This window comes from Helobdella robusta (genome assembly GCF_000326865.2).
Source record: "Helobdella robusta unplaced genomic scaffold HELROscaffold_25, whole genome shotgun sequence".
NCBI lineage: Eukaryota > Metazoa > Annelida > Clitellata > Rhynchobdellida > Glossiphoniidae > Helobdella > Helobdella robusta.
Genome location: NW_008704310.1, coordinates 2197051 through 2212539, shown reverse-complemented (window position 1 = coordinate 2212539; position 15489 = coordinate 2197051). Strand labels below are relative to the sequence as shown.

The window sequence follows — 15489 nt, the reverse complement described above, 5'->3', positions numbered from 1 at the left end:
AAGGTTTTTAAAATTTCTTTTGGTAGTAAAAGCAAACAATCCTTTTTTTCTGTTTTAACTTTAAATGCTATGATTTATATATAATTTATTAATATATTAAATTAATTATATAATAATTTGTTAAAATCAAATTCTTTACCTTAACTATTTCAACTGTAATTGACATTAATATATTAAAAAAATAATAGTTTAATTAATATTAAGCTAACATGAAATTCGTTATGCTATTGATTTAATTAAATTTTATAAAACTGTTGATTTTTAATAGAATAGGTATGGAATGTTTAATAATTTTTAGTTTAACATTACTATTTATAAAATAACCCTGAAGGTGTTAGATCATGAACATGTATACTTTTATATTTATGTGTAAATTGTTATATTTCTTGCTTGTTGATTATAAAACATCTATCTTGCTATAATTAGTAATTAACTTAACTCGTAGTTAGATCAGTCTTACTTTATTTATTTCTGGATTTCGGTTTTGTTTATTTGTTGTATAACTGCAAAATGTTTGATTTACATAGTTATAGATTTATCTTTCAACTATCTTGAAAAGTGAAATATATATATATATATATATAATAATAATATATATATAATAATAATATATATATAACATAAAACTAAGGTTGTAGAATTTGCTTCTGGTGTAATCTATTAGAAGCACTGTACAAATTCAATAAAACAACTGATTTAATAAATTTAAATAGTATAATTTTCGTTGCATTTTATTATTTAATTTACTTTTATTAAAACTGCATGTTGATAGAAAACCCTTTAGTTAAGTTAAAACGTCTTAATGTTGTATATGATGATTTTTTTTAATTCATAATAGTGGTTTGCATTCTGTACATCATTGAAATGATTTTCCATGTTAAATAAATCTTCGTTGACACATTGTGGGAGTATGTTGCTTTCAATTACAAGTTTTTTCTTAAAACAATAATTATTTATTTTTAATAATCTTTCTGATTCTTGGCAGATCTGAAAATCATTAAAATTTATTGTTTTTACCAGAAAATAAATAAATGTATCATTTTACTTTTAATACTCCGTTTGAGGGATATGTCAATTGTCCAAGCCATTTTTCTGAAATTATTTGTAATTAAGTTTTAGTTCAGATATATAAAAAAGAACCTTTGAGTTTTGTAAATGTTAACACCATCTAAATTTTTCAAACTTAGTAAGTAGGCTTTCATTTCATAAAGTTTATCTATAGTGGCTGTCAGGTTGCTCTTTGTAATGTATTGCTTCCATTCTGTATCCAGTATCAGTTTGCTGTTCAATATATGGAAAAGATCATTGATGTTTTTCACAAAAGCTATTGTTTCAGAAACGTCAGAAAAAAACATAAAATGCGTTTAAAAGTTCCAATGATTTAGCCGCAGAGCAACTAAAGACTCAAGATGCATATTTAACTTTCATCTTATGCTTTTCAAAATTTACACGATTTTTGGTTAATTTATTTTTTAGTTTCATTTTGATTTGTTGCTGATAATTAACTAAGTTTACGATATGATTCCATTTGATTGGATTATTATTATAAAATATCATATAAGAATGAAACATATTCCTCATTAATTTCAGCATGTGGCATGCATCAAATATGATATATATTTTCTGGCCAGTTGTTGGGGACAAGAAACTTGTTTGCATGTTTGGAAATGTGAAAGAGCATCCAAGCAATCCACATGCCGAAACATTAGTGGCCAACCCATCCATTACCAGTGAAACAACCCTAAAAAATAAATATAGTGTATAAAAATTTTAACATATCTTTAAGAAAAACAAATGTTGTTTACCCTAACTCTAGCATTATGTAACTTATCAATGGCTTTCTCTATAAAATCTTTCAACTTGTGAGATAATAACTTATTTGTATAAAAATAAGCTATTGAATGCCTCCAAGCTTCTCTCAGACTAACAACATAAAAAATCAACATCTCTGAAGCAACTATGTCTTCATTCCCATCTCCATAGTTAACATATCCAATAAAGTCATCTTCACAAATAAACAATGCGTTTGATAATTTATGCTTAACATTTAACATCAATAAAATTAAATAAATTGAAAACAAATGTTTATGGTGAAATGGGAAACAAAAAAAAATCAAGAAATAAATAAAATACACAAGGAATAAACTAGCATATGCTACCAAAATATGCTATATTTTAAACTCACAATTTTACAAACAAAATATATTTTAAAAAACCTACCAATTTTCTTATTATACGTTATTTGAGGCTTTATTGATATCGAATCAAGGATTAAAGAGCATTTGCAATATTTTATTTGCTGTACATATTTCTTTATATAGCAATATTAGTTTACAGAATATCATTATTAACAAAATTTTACTTGTTCAATGTTCTCGAGTGTGGCAGTGTTAGTCCACTTTTTCTTAAAAATTGGTATGCATGAGGACCATGAAAATGTAGCTGCATATAAAAGGTCTTGTAACTATCATTATATACTTTGTTAACTCTTTTTAAATGGTATGAGTTTTTTATCTAGAAGCAAAAAAAAACAAAAAATTAATCAAAATTTCAATTCATTTTGCTATGGTTATATAACATAAAACCTTTGTATGTAGCTAATTCATTTTTTAATTTATTACATTCATTCATAAGTTTTCTTATTGTCGCCTGCAGCATTGTGATTCTGGACTTGTAATACTTTGATTGCCTTTGCTGTTGCTTGATGAGATGTGCATCCATTGAGCAAAACATCTAAATATGATTTAAATTTGAAAGTAAATAGCTGAATTTAAAATTTTTCATCATATATATATATATATATATATATATATATATATATAATATATATATATACCCAATAAATTAAAATAAAGAAACTCTTTGTATTCTGTATTTCTTATGACAAAAAGCCATTTTACAAGGGCATCCTAATAATAATAATAAACCCATAATATAAAAACAATATAAAAAATATTTGAACATTAATTAACGATAGTTAATAAAATAAAAAGTCAAAAATTTTAAATAAAAATACAAAAAAGCAAAGCCTCTTTTCTTCTACTAGTCTGGGCCTAGTGTCTCCTGGCACAATGTAACATTTTTAAAACTTTTAAACAAATAAACTTTATAAAATCAAAATGGATCAAATAATAAATGATTGCAAAAATTTTAAATAATTCAGTTAAATTATTAAGTTAAAAATCGATTAAAACTGCCTACAAAAAACAAAGCAGCAAAAAACGTTTACAAGAATGCCGCCGGTGGCACATTAACAGGGAAGAAGCTAAATATAGATTGGAAAACGGAAAAACCCATTGACAATTTGGTGCTAAAAAAGTTTGCTTCCAAGTTTCCTGACCTTGAGATGAAGGTCAACACTATAAAGCCATTCTTATATACAGTGCGGCTCAAAATGATAGGAACGGTGGATTTTTTTAATTTTCTTCAAAACAAATGAGCCATAATAAATAATATTTACATAGTATATTTCTATTAACATTTAAAACACAATAATGTAAACAAATTTGTTTAAAGCTTTATAGGTCTTAGATAACAGAATAATAATGATTTTAATGATCTAAATGCTGGGTCAAAATGATAGGAACAAATGAAAAAAAAATTTATTTTTTAAAGTGTATAGTAAATAGAATAAGTTTCAATAGTTTATTTTGTTTCCTTTATTTTCAATAACACTTAGACACCTTGCATTCATGGATTTACCCAGAGATTTTAACAAATTTTCATCAATTTTGTCCCACTGCATTAAAATTTCATTTTTTAAATCTGTTAGATTTTTAAATTGTCTTCCATTGGCATAAACTTGTCTAACTAAACACCCCCACAAGTTTTCAATTAGATTGAGATCAGGTGATAATGCTGGCCATGGTAAAACATCAATTTTATGGGTCTCTAGGAATTCTTTAGTGGCTTTGGATGTATGAATTGGGGCATTATCATGTTGATATATAAATTTTTTTCCATGTTTTGACTGTGCAAAAGGTATCATACATTGTGAAAGAACATTTATATATGCCTGAGAATTTTGGCGTCCTTGAAGAATTGACAGTTGGCTTTTTCCTTTGAATGAAAATGATTTGATTTTTTTCTCAAATTTCAAATAATTGCATTTCTTTAGACATCTTTTTACAGTACTGATACTACAGTTTAATTGTAAGTCATTTAGCAACTCAAGAGAACTGCTTGTACCCTCACAGGCTTTTCGAATTAGAAGTGCCTTTGTTCTTCTTGTTAGTTTTTGTGGCCTGCCAGTACTTTTTTTGGTTCCATAAGTCAATGGATTTTTTAAAAAATTAAAAACAACTGTTTTAGAAACGTTTAATGATTTTGAAATTTTTCCCAGACTATATTTTTTGGATCTTAATGTAAAAATTTGAATTGTTTGGTTTCTGTTTAGCTTTTTCCCTTTGCCCATAATGAAAAACAATTTTAACCAATTTCAAATCAGTCGAAAACGCGCTTAATGCAAACAAAACAACGTTTGGTGAGATCTAATGTTCATACTATTTTAAAACTGCTGCTTTAAACTTAAAAATAAAATCGTTCCTATCATTTTGACCTGTTGTAAAATCGTATTTTTTGAATAATCTGAATTAATATTTTTTAAAAACAATAATTTTCTTATGTTTCATTGTTTGTTTAAATGTTGAAAATTAGGGGTAAAAATTTTAATTAATTCGGCACAATGGTTTTGAAGAAAATGGAAAATACCAACCGTTCCTATCATTTTGAGCCGCACTGTATAATTCAATGGATATTACATCATTTTCAAGGTTAATTTTATAACTAATTTTTCCGTAGTTATATAGATATCTAAACAAAGTAAGTTTGAAATTTCAAACCTAGATTACGAATACGAACATAAAAAACTAATTCGAAAGTTGGAAAACCTAAAAAAGAAAAGAAATAATTTAATAACAGCGATCGATTTCAACAAAATATGAATAAAAGAGAACCTACTGCCGAATTACACAGACATATATATATATATATATATATATATATATATATATATATATATATATATATATACACACACATATACATATATCTGAATCTGGTTTTAAATTTTGAAGTTGAATAAAAGAAGTTTCCATTGTTATTAGTATTTACTAAATTTAGATTTTTTGTAAAAATTGTCCTTTTTTAAAGTAAAAAAGTAAATGGGAGCCCTACCTATAGGTTAAATCCATGTAACTCTCTTTATTCTATCTATGAATCAGAATTGGTTAATTATAAATATCTACTATTCTCTAAACACTCTACTTTTCTTAGAAATTCTTTAACATCTGTCTCAACATCTAAAAATAGCTGGTCTGCTCTATCTAAACTTCTTCATAAGAAATCCTCTCACTCATTTTTTTCTGCTCAACAGTTTCATGACTTTTTTGTAAATAAAATTACTTCTTTAAGAACATCTAAGTCTAATTTTTCTTCTCATAACTTTACTAAACTTACTACTGAATCTTTTTCTGTATTTTCTCCAATAGATCTTCTAGAACTAACTAAAATTATTAATTCTATGTCGTCTACAACCTGTTCTCTATATCTACTTCCTTCTAATTTACTTAAAGAATTTTCTTCAATATTTTATCCAATCACTCTCAAATTAGTTAATTTATCTCTTTCCACCTCCAAATTTCCTACTTCTTAAAAAAATTCTATTGTTATCCCTATTCTTAAAAACTCATCCTTAGATCCTACCTCTTTATCTAATTATAAACCTGTTACTAATATTACTTTAATCTCTAAAATAATAGGAATAGTAGTTTTCAATCAACTGTCATCCTATTTAAACTTTAACTCCTTGCTACCTGTATCTCAATCTGGTTTCAAACCTGCTCACAATACTGAAACTACAGTATTCAAAATACACAATGATATCCTCCTCTCTAGTGACAATAGTAATCTTACTTTTCTTCTTGCCCTTGACTTTTTCTCGGCTTTTGATACTGTTGATCATACTATTCTCTTGAGACTGCTACATCTTTCTTTTAATATTACTGATTCTTGTCTATCTTGGTTTTCTTCTTATCTCTGTAATCGTTTTTCTTCTGTTGTTCTCAATAATTCTACTTCTAACTCCTCTACTCTTACTTTCGGGATACCTCAGGGTTCTATCCTTGGCCCTCTTCTATTTATACTCTATACTTCTGAACTACCTCGTATTATTAATAACTTTTCTTTCTCTAGTCAACTATATGCTGATGATTCTTACATTTATACTTCTTTTCCTCCATCTTATCTCAATAGTGTTCTTCATAATCTATCTCGATGTCTTTCTTCTTCTTCTTTCTAAGTTTGAATTAATTTGTTTTAATAAATCTAAACACTCTATTACTATTCTTCCTATTATCTTACATGATTCTAAAACTCTTGATGTCTCTCATAAGTTTCGTAGTTTAGGTTTTATCTTTGATTCTACTATGTCTTTTTCTTCTCAGGTTAATAGTGTTGCTAGAAGCTCTTACTTTCATCTACGTAGAATATAAAACTTTTGCCTTTTCTTGATGATCCTAGTCTTCTCCTTCTTGTTACTTCGTTAGTCTTATCTAGGATTGATTATTGTAACTCGCTCTACTTTGGTCTTCCTGACTCTATACTCTATCCTTTAAGTAAAGCTTTTAACTCTGCTGCTCGTCTAGTTGCTCGTGCCCCTTTCTTTTCTCATATATCTTCATATCTTGTTCTCTTGCACTGGCTACCTATAAAATATAGAATAATTTTTAAAATTTGTACGTTTATGAATAAGTCACAATCTAAATTATTTCCTAAGTTTTTATCGGATAAATTATTTGAACCTAAACGCCCCGGTTTACGATCGTCTTCTTGTCCGCTTTTTCTTTACTCGTGTTAAACACTCTTTTGCCAAAACTGCTTTTGCTTTTTCTGGTTTTTTTCTCTGAAATTCTCTACCTATTTCTCTTACTACTTCTCAATCACTTGCGAAGTTCAGAGCGGATCTCAAGACCCATCTGTTTTCAAAATTCATTGAGGAGCGCTGTTGAACATCGCGGAAATAGTGTTTTATAAGCTAATTGATTGATTGATTGATTGATTGATTGATTGATTGATTGATTGATTGATATGTATTCAAAGCATATGGACCTCCATCTGATAAGCGCTTGTTTTATTTAACGCTAATTTTAAAATCTTTGTCTGAAAACATTCTGGCTAACTTCACGATCCTAACTTTTTATTCTAGCTTAACTGTCTTGTTTTCTGTTTGCTAGGTTGACGATTAATCAAATAAACAAGTTTTTCTCTCCATCTTTCTGGATTCAGAGAATTGATTATGTGGTACGAAATACTTCCAAGTGCGATAATCGTTACCGCAGTTTTATGGGTACCCCCAATCGCACAAGTTGGAATAAATTGGCTCTGTTTTAATGGAAAGGTCATTCATTTAATTAAATAAAAATAAAATGATAATGATTATAATTACTCATTTTTTCATTACATAACTGTAGAGTAAATGTAAAATGGCGCTAGCGCTGAATAAAAAATGTTCTTACACTTAAAAGACTAAGACAGTTTTCAAAAACAACACAAAATAATATTTACTTGGTAAAGCTAGCAAACGTTCATTAGCAAATGTTCAGTTTTAAGCTATTTTGGAGAAAAAAAGGTATGTATGTTAAAATTAAATGTATTGTCTTTGTCAAAGGTCAGAGCTATGAGGCATGTGAATTCGATACCATCGTAAAAGGTGTGAGGATTGTACAAGTTAATGCTATTGAGCGTGAGAGGCCGCACGGCGACTTGGTCCGTACGATGCTATAAGTTGTGTGAATCGCATGTCAAATTAGGCTTTGAAATGCTATAAGGCCTAAGAATCCAGCATGGAGAATTCTGTTATAAGTCGTGAGGAACACGCAAGACAATTTTGACATTGAGATGCTATATGCACTGTCTAATGCAACGTTTAGACAGTGTAAAGCTTGGGAATCGCACAACGAATTTGACATTGAGAATAGACATTTTAAGTTGTGAGGAACCCGCTCGCTGAATTTGACGCTGAGATGCTATAAGGCTTGTGAATCGCAGGCTGGCGGATACGACGTTCAGACAGTGTGAAAAGCACAAGAATCGCATGAATTCGACGTTGATATAATTGAAGTCTGTACAACAAAGATGATGCTATTTTGACAATACAGGACGAAAAGTCACAGTGCAAAAATATTTTTTACTGCATTTTCTATTTTCTTTATTTAACAGCTAAGTTTTAAACATCAAAGCAGTTCGAAGTTATTGGGATTTATCCTCACTCACTCATAGTTTTTACAAACTTTAAATCGTTTTGATAACAAACGATGAAACTCTCTTTAATTGTCTTATAGAAAAAAAATATTGTTGCATGTATTGTTATCTTCACCATACAAACCTAAACTCCTTTTACGAATATTCTTTATTCTCTCCTATGTCATTAATCCTTTTAAATTGTCATGATAACAGTTAGGTGCGATTTAGGTCGTCTGACCATGGGGATCTGGTTATTCCGTCCATTAGTTCCTCAAAATATGGACAACGGAAATTTGCTGTAATGGCGGGTGAAATTTGGAACTCACTTCCTGTACAGTTGAGGGATGGTTCCATAACAGATCGACGACTGTTCAAAAAAACATTGAAACATCATTATTTCAACTCTGTACACCAAAGAAAGCCCTTCTGAAGTCTTTTCAAGAGAGGCGCCATACAAGTTCTGATACTGATTATTATAACACTGATCATTCTCTATTAAATGGTTGAAGAGCTTTGCCTACTCTGGATAACTTAGATAAATGAATCTCCAAGAAGCAACTGTTGACAAAAAAAAGCTACCGAAATTGAGTCATTGCCAATAGTTTATAAGCTATAATATATAACTTTTCATTTCAAGAATTGTTTACAAAATTTGTATTTTTTATTGTTATCATTATTCAAGACTAAAGCCCGGAGATGGTTCGACCATCCTGAAGATTTTCATGCTTATTTGAGAGACAGAAGATTGACAGGCAGCGAATACAAACCAATTGTATGTTTTCATTCGTTTGTTGCATAAAATTAGAATATTGGTTACATTTTTTAAAGATTGCGTTATCCTTTTCTGTTCATCCATCTAGTTATTTGCTATTCATCTGTTATTCTTAATTTTTGCATTTTGACTTAAATTTTATGTGTAATCCCTGACTTTAAATTTAGGATGAATATAAATATATTTTTGGTCCTGGTTATGACATTAAACTGACCCTCACTGCCTTGTGAGTGATGTTGGATCATCAAAGGCTAGGCCCACCGCTTATAACTGGTTGCGTAAGGAACGGCGTCCTGCGTAAAAACTAGCCAAAAAATAATACTTATGATGACGGAAATAACAATGGCCCTCAGTATCCGGCAGAAGAGGGTGCGAAGAATCTCCGGAGACCCAGTCCATGGGGTTGTGGTGCAAGGCCCTGTGGATGGTCTGGCTACTGGCACCCCACTCTATAATGTGGCGGTGCAAGGCACTATAGATGAAAGGACTACTTGTAGACCAATGGTTTGGAGGTTTGGTACCTGGAATGTAGGCACGTTGACAGGAAGAAGTTTGGAAGTGGTGGAGGAGCTGCAGAGGAGAATGGTTGACGTGGCTGCATTACAGGAGATCAGATGGAAGGGTGAGGGTACAAGGTTTGTGGGGGCTAAAGGTGGAAGATATAAGTTGTGGTGGAAGGGGGATGATGGTACGGGAGGAGTTGGTGTGATGGTAAGAGAAGAGTTGGTGGAGAAGGTGTTGGAAGTGAGGCGGAGAAGCAATGGTGTAATTGTGGTGGTGATGGTGTTTGGAAAAGTAATAGTGAGGGTGATATCAGGATATGCTTCGCAACAAAGTAGGAAGGAAGAGGAGAAGGATAGGTTTTATGATGATGTTTCTGACGAGATTGGGCAAGCGGGGTTGGATGAGTTTGTGGTGTTGTTGGGTGATTTGAATGGTCATGTGGGAGCGGATGCAGACGGATATGAAGGTGTACATGGGGGATGGGGATATGGTATACGGAATGAGGAAGGGCGTAGAGTGTTGGATTTGGCGGATGCACATAACATGGTGGTGGGGAATACCTGGTTTACAAGGGAACCAGCGCGATTGATTACATATTGGTCAGGGGAGCATAGGTCGATGATAGACTATATATTGGTAAGGGCCAAACATAGGAAGTATGTGAAGAATGTGAAGGCGATACCTGGTATGCTGCAGCATAGTATGGTTGTGATGGATGTGGAGGAGGAAGAAGGATAAGTTTGTGGCAAAGAGAAAGACATGGAAGTTGCAGGATGCAGAGGTGAGGAAGGCATTTGAAGTGAAGGTGGCTGAAAATTGGGAGAGTGGTAAGGATGGAGATGTTTGGGAAAGATACAGGGACTGTGTGTTGGCTACGGCAGATAAAGTATGTGGATGGACGAAAGGAAAGTGTAGGCATGGTGAGACGTGGTAATGGGATGAAGATATAAGAAGGGTTTTAGAGGTCAAGAAGGAGAGGTTTAGGGTATGGAGAAGGGACATGACGGAGGAAGCGGAGTTTGAGTATAAGAAGGCTAAGAAGGTTACAAAACAGGCAGTGGCAACTGCAATGACGAAAGCATCAGATAGGTTAATGAAGGAAATGGAATTTGATGTGAGTTCGAGGAAAATGTTCAAAGTAGCAAAGCAGTCAATGAGGGATAGGAAAGATGTTATAGGGAATGGATGTGTTTGGGATGGATCTGGCAAGTTGTGCGTAGATGAGGAGGAAAAAGCTCAGGTGTGGAAAGCTCATATGGAAAGGTTGATGAATGAAGAGAATGAGTGGGATGGAGATGTGGAATCCGCGGTCACACACGGACCTATAGAGAAGGTGACGATGGAGGAAGTAGAGAAAGCAGTTAGAGAAATGAAACTAGGTAAGGCGACAGGGGTTTCGGAAGTGGCGGCAAAACATATAAAAGCGAGTGGGGTGATAGGAATTGAAGTTATGATGAGAATTGCTAACAGTATGTTTGATGATGAAGGTATACCTGAGGATTGGCGACACAGTGTGTTGGTGCCGTTGTATAAGGGCAAAGGAGATGTGAGAGATTGTGGGTCATATAGGGGTGTGAAATTGCTAGAGCACGGAATGAAGGTAGTGGAGAGGGTGCTTGAGAGGAGGTTGAGAAATATGGTGACAGTTAATGAAATGCAGTGTGGGTTTATGCCTGGTAGGGGAACGGTGGATGCGTTGTTCATGGTGAGAATGTTGCAAGAGAATTATAGAAAGAAGAAACGAAGATTGTACATGTGTTTTGTGGATTTAGAAAAGGCTTTTGATCGAGTACCGAGGAAGGTCATTAAATGGGCGTTGAGGAAGAAAGGAGTGAATGAGAGACTTGTTAAAGCTGTGATGCAGCTGTATGAAGGGGCAAAGACAAAGGTGAGGGTTGGAAGGGGGATGTCGGACGCTTTTAGTGTTAAGGTAGGAGTGCATCGAGGATCAGTGTTATCACCGTTTCTGTTTGCAATTGTGATGGATGTTGTGTGTGGAAACATAATGGAGGGGTTGTTATTTGAGATTTTGTATGCAGATGATTTAGTCTTGATGGCTAATAGCATGAAAGAATTGCAGTTAAAATTTGACAGATGGAAAAGTGTTATTGAAAAGAAAGGGTTAAAAGTTAATATTGGTAAGACGAAGGTAATGGTGAGTGGGGAAGGTGGGGAGCGAGTAATAAGTAAAATAGACCCCTGTGGGGTATGTGACAGGAGAGTGAAGGCTAACTCGGTATTGTGTATAGGCTGTCAGAAATGGGTGCATAAGAGATGTAGTGGTGTGAGGGTGGCACTGAAAAAGGTGGAAGGCACGTTCAAATGTAAAAAATGTGTCCATGGTGTGATTAATAGGACGGACGCAAGGACGGGGTTGAGTGGTGGTATTGAAAAAGACGTATACATTAATATGAGGAACATTTCAGAACATTTTTTCTTTATATATCGGCACAGTTGTGCTTCTGTTCCATTTTACTGGTAGTATCGATTTACTCTACATCTCCCGAAAGATATGTAAAAGGGCTCGGAAGCTTACCATACCAGATGCCTCGATTATATCATTTGTAAGTCCAGACGAACCAGCCGCTTCACCCTCCTTCATTGCCTTAGGCGCATCCGTAAACTCCTCAGCTGTGATGTCCTGAATCGGTTCTTCCACCGAAAGTGTATCAAAGTTCACCCCAATAGGGTTTGTTTCATTTAATAACTGATCGAAGTAATTCTTCCAGTGATATTTCACCTCATCCTGCAAGGTTATTATGATGCCTTTATGCATGTGGCCGAATTTGTTCGCCTCTACTTCCAATCAGCCATACCTTGCATTGATTTGCACGAGTTATCGCAACCTGACATTTCGCTTCTGTGTTCTTTGATTGCTATGTCTTTCGATCTTCGCTAGTCTTCGTCTTCTGCCATTGTTTGAAAGCTGCTTTCTTGTTGGCAATAGCATTTTGCATCGTTTCGTTCCACCACCAAGTTTCGCGGTTGGGCTGGCGTTTTGGTCCAGATTTTCCACATACAGCTGTTGCAGCGTTCACTAGGGTGTCCTGAAAAGATTTCTATGTTGTGCTACCTTCTCCAGACGATCCAGCTGTGCCGATACCAACTCGAATTTCTTCTTAAACATGGGGTTCTTCCGTGTCCATGTCTTTATTCTAGTAGGCATTCGATCAATCACACGGCGTGATCGTTCCAGGATCATATCGGCTACCAGCAATCGATGTTGAGAGATGTATACTTCGCAGGAATGACTGGTATTCCTGAATAGTCGTCTGTGTTGTTGCCTGACGACAATAAAGTCAATTTGTATGCATGACATCTTCTCGCTTTTATTTGCGATCAAATGTTCTTCTCTCTTCTTGAAGTGGGTGTTCAACAGGGAGAGTTCATGGCCTTCAGCAAATTCCAGAATCCGTACACCGTCTTTGTTTTGAGACCCGTAGCCAAAGCCTCTATGGACAGCGTGGAACCCATTTGCTTTATCTCCAACATGGCCGTTGAGGTCGCCACATATCAATCGTATCTCTGATGATAGTGTTTACCTGACGGCATCTGAGAGTGTGTTCCAGAAGTCATTTTCGGCGTCTTCAGCTTTACCAGTCTGTGGTGCATACGCAGAGGAAACAGTCAGAACCTGTATTCCCATTAAGCTTGAGCTGATTCGAGTCACCTCCAGTACATTTTGTGCAAGTGATTCCCGTATGAAGATTCCCACTCTATTTTGGGCTGTCTTTTGGCCATACCAGAACAACTTGTAACTCCTAATGGGAAAGACACCATTTGATTTCCATCTTGTTTCCTTGAACAGATGTCAGCCCTTCGCCTTTCCAGCATGTCGATCTCCATCGTCCAGTAAGCGATCCAGTATTTAAAGTGCCAAGTCTGATATTCTAGGAAGGGAAGCCCGATTTTCCGCAACATCCCTCCACTGTTGCGTACTTCCTGGATATTGTCAGCCTTTGACCTGACCATTTAAGGTCTTCCAGGGAATAGGGTTTTTTTTCTTTTTTTGTAATGACATGGAAGATGTTTGGGTCAAAAAATTTTTTATATCTGGAATTGCCCAATTCCTAACAACAACCACCGGTTATAAGCCTTTTTGCTGGAAGCACACAAGGCAGCGCGATTGCAGTTTATCTCGTACCCACTGTTGTAAGCAGTGCACCTAGGTCCCTGTTCTACAAGGCAGTGGATTTAGAATAGAAGATCATCCACTGTTGGAGCCGTTGTCCTAGGATCCTCCGCTTTTTTCACCTTTGTCTTCTTTTTTCCGGTATAGTTGGTTCGCGGCATCTTATTTCATATTATTCGATGCAATTCCAGATCTCCCTGCCCAGGACTTATAGGAAAATATAGACTAAATAAAAGGATCTAAAGATGCAAGAGATCAGAAACGCCGAGGGGAAAATGCTGGAATTCTGCTGGCCTGTCAAGAATGGTGACAGAAATGAAGGCGACAGGAAATAAGGAAGCAGAATGTCCCTGTGAGCTTCTTAAGTTGAAGGGTTAAAACGGTATATGGTGTGCAAATCTAAAAAAAAGTTAAGAACTACGAAGGTAGTGTGTGTAAGTAATATATTTTCGTTCACCTAGAAAGGATCTAGAATGGGATGATGTTCAGGAAAGTGGTAAAATGGGTAAGGCTGGAGTTTAGAAACGGTAGTTTGTATGCCTATGGAAACTAAAAAGCGGGTAAAGATTAAGAATGACGTTGGAGAATAGTTTGACATGATGATGATGATGAGTAGGTTTGTTTGCTCCCCTCGTGTGGTGACCTCAGAGGTGCTTCTATGGAATGGTTTAGACGTTTCTTAAGCTCGCTTCTCAAAATTCTATCAAATCTTTTCAGATCTACCGTTAAAATATTTCACAATTGTGCATACGCTACTGAAAATCGTCGTACGAGAACGTGGGATCCAGAATCACACCAAGATCAGACACAGTGGTCTTGAAGTTGGAAAGTTCAGCTTGTGTAAAGTACCCGGACACAATTTTGCGTTTTGTTTACTTTCAACCTCAACTTGTTTTTTGTCGTCCAGCTATTAATTATTGTAATATTATAATTAGATGAAAAATAAGGCTCGAAGACTCAACAACATTTGCAGTGCCCCTGTGAACGTCATGTAGAGCAGAAGACCTAGGACTGATCTCTGTGGTACTTCCAGAATTAACTCCGATTTCATCCTGTCAGTAATGACCAGATGACTTCTTTGCATCAAGTAAGGCTAGAATCATTGATGCGCTAAACCACATATTCCATATGAACTTAAAAAACCTTTCAAAAGGATGTCATGATCCACATCACCAAGCGTAGTGCTATCTTCAATGTGTGCAACTTTGTTATCACCAATGGCATCACAAACCAGACATCAGAAAACACCTTTAACAGTGCTGTCTACATTGAGTGGCCTTTTCAAATATCAGACTAATTTAATTAATTAATCAACAAATCTTTTGTCCATAACTGTACCTTTTACTAATGGACATGGTAAGATTGACGTGGAGGTGGGTTGTACCAAGTCAGCCTGTCCGTTACTTTTACTTTATACTAATTGACATATTTCTCGAGAGATAAAAAAAGCCTCCATTGTTTTAGCTTCTTCATGTGCATGATTTTGTACCAATGACGTGTGTGTAATCATGTGATTAATAATAATTTCCGAATTATATACGGTTCTCCAACAAAATCATGTGGTTAATAAATAATCAATGGTTTTATCAAAATACAGAAATGTTAGTGTACGTTTGAGTGCACTGCTTCAGAAAAAAATATCAAAGAATGCCATTATAGTTTTGGCTAGCCATTTCTGATCTATTATAATTTTAAATTGGTATAATTTTTAGAATATGCAATAATAATTAAGAGTTTGTTCAAGTTCTAAGAATATTTTCCACTTTTAAAGTTGTTCTTTTTGAAAATTTCTGAAAAATTATAATCAATGATTTATGGTTTCAGAGCATTTATTAAGCAA

At 34.1% G+C, this 15489-nt stretch overlaps 3 protein-coding genes across 3 annotated transcripts; all 3 read left to right on the top strand.

Moving 5' to 3' along the window:
• Nucleotides 1-1591: 1591 nt before the first annotated feature.
• Nucleotides 1592-3439, top strand: HELRODRAFT_173170 (hypothetical protein; the record flags this gene model as incomplete). Its single annotated transcript, XM_009019780.1, has 2 exons — nt 1592-1730; nt 3216-3439. 2 exons carry the CDS (start codon nt 1592-1594, stop codon nt 3437-3439), a joined length of 363 nt encoding a protein of 120 aa, XP_009018028.1.
• A 3855-nt stretch (nt 3440-7294) lies between these two features.
• Nucleotides 7295-8671, top strand: HELRODRAFT_173168 (hypothetical protein; the record flags this gene model as incomplete). The annotated part of the gene is made up of 3 exons (XM_009019779.1): nt 7295-7396; nt 7672-7764; nt 8459-8671. The coding sequence occupies 3 exons, from the start codon at nt 7295-7297 to the stop codon at nt 8669-8671; spliced, it is 408 nt and encodes a 135-aa protein (XP_009018027.1).
• A 684-nt stretch (nt 8672-9355) lies between these two features.
• HELRODRAFT_173167 (hypothetical protein) lies at nt 9356-14946 on the top strand (the record flags this gene model as incomplete). Its single annotated transcript, XM_009019778.1, has 5 exons — nt 9356-10202; nt 12883-13036; nt 13326-13369; nt 14367-14494; nt 14803-14946. The coding sequence occupies 5 exons, from the start codon at nt 9356-9358 to the stop codon at nt 14944-14946; spliced, it is 1317 nt and encodes a 438-aa protein (XP_009018026.1).
• Nucleotides 14947-15489: the final 543 nt, after the last annotated feature.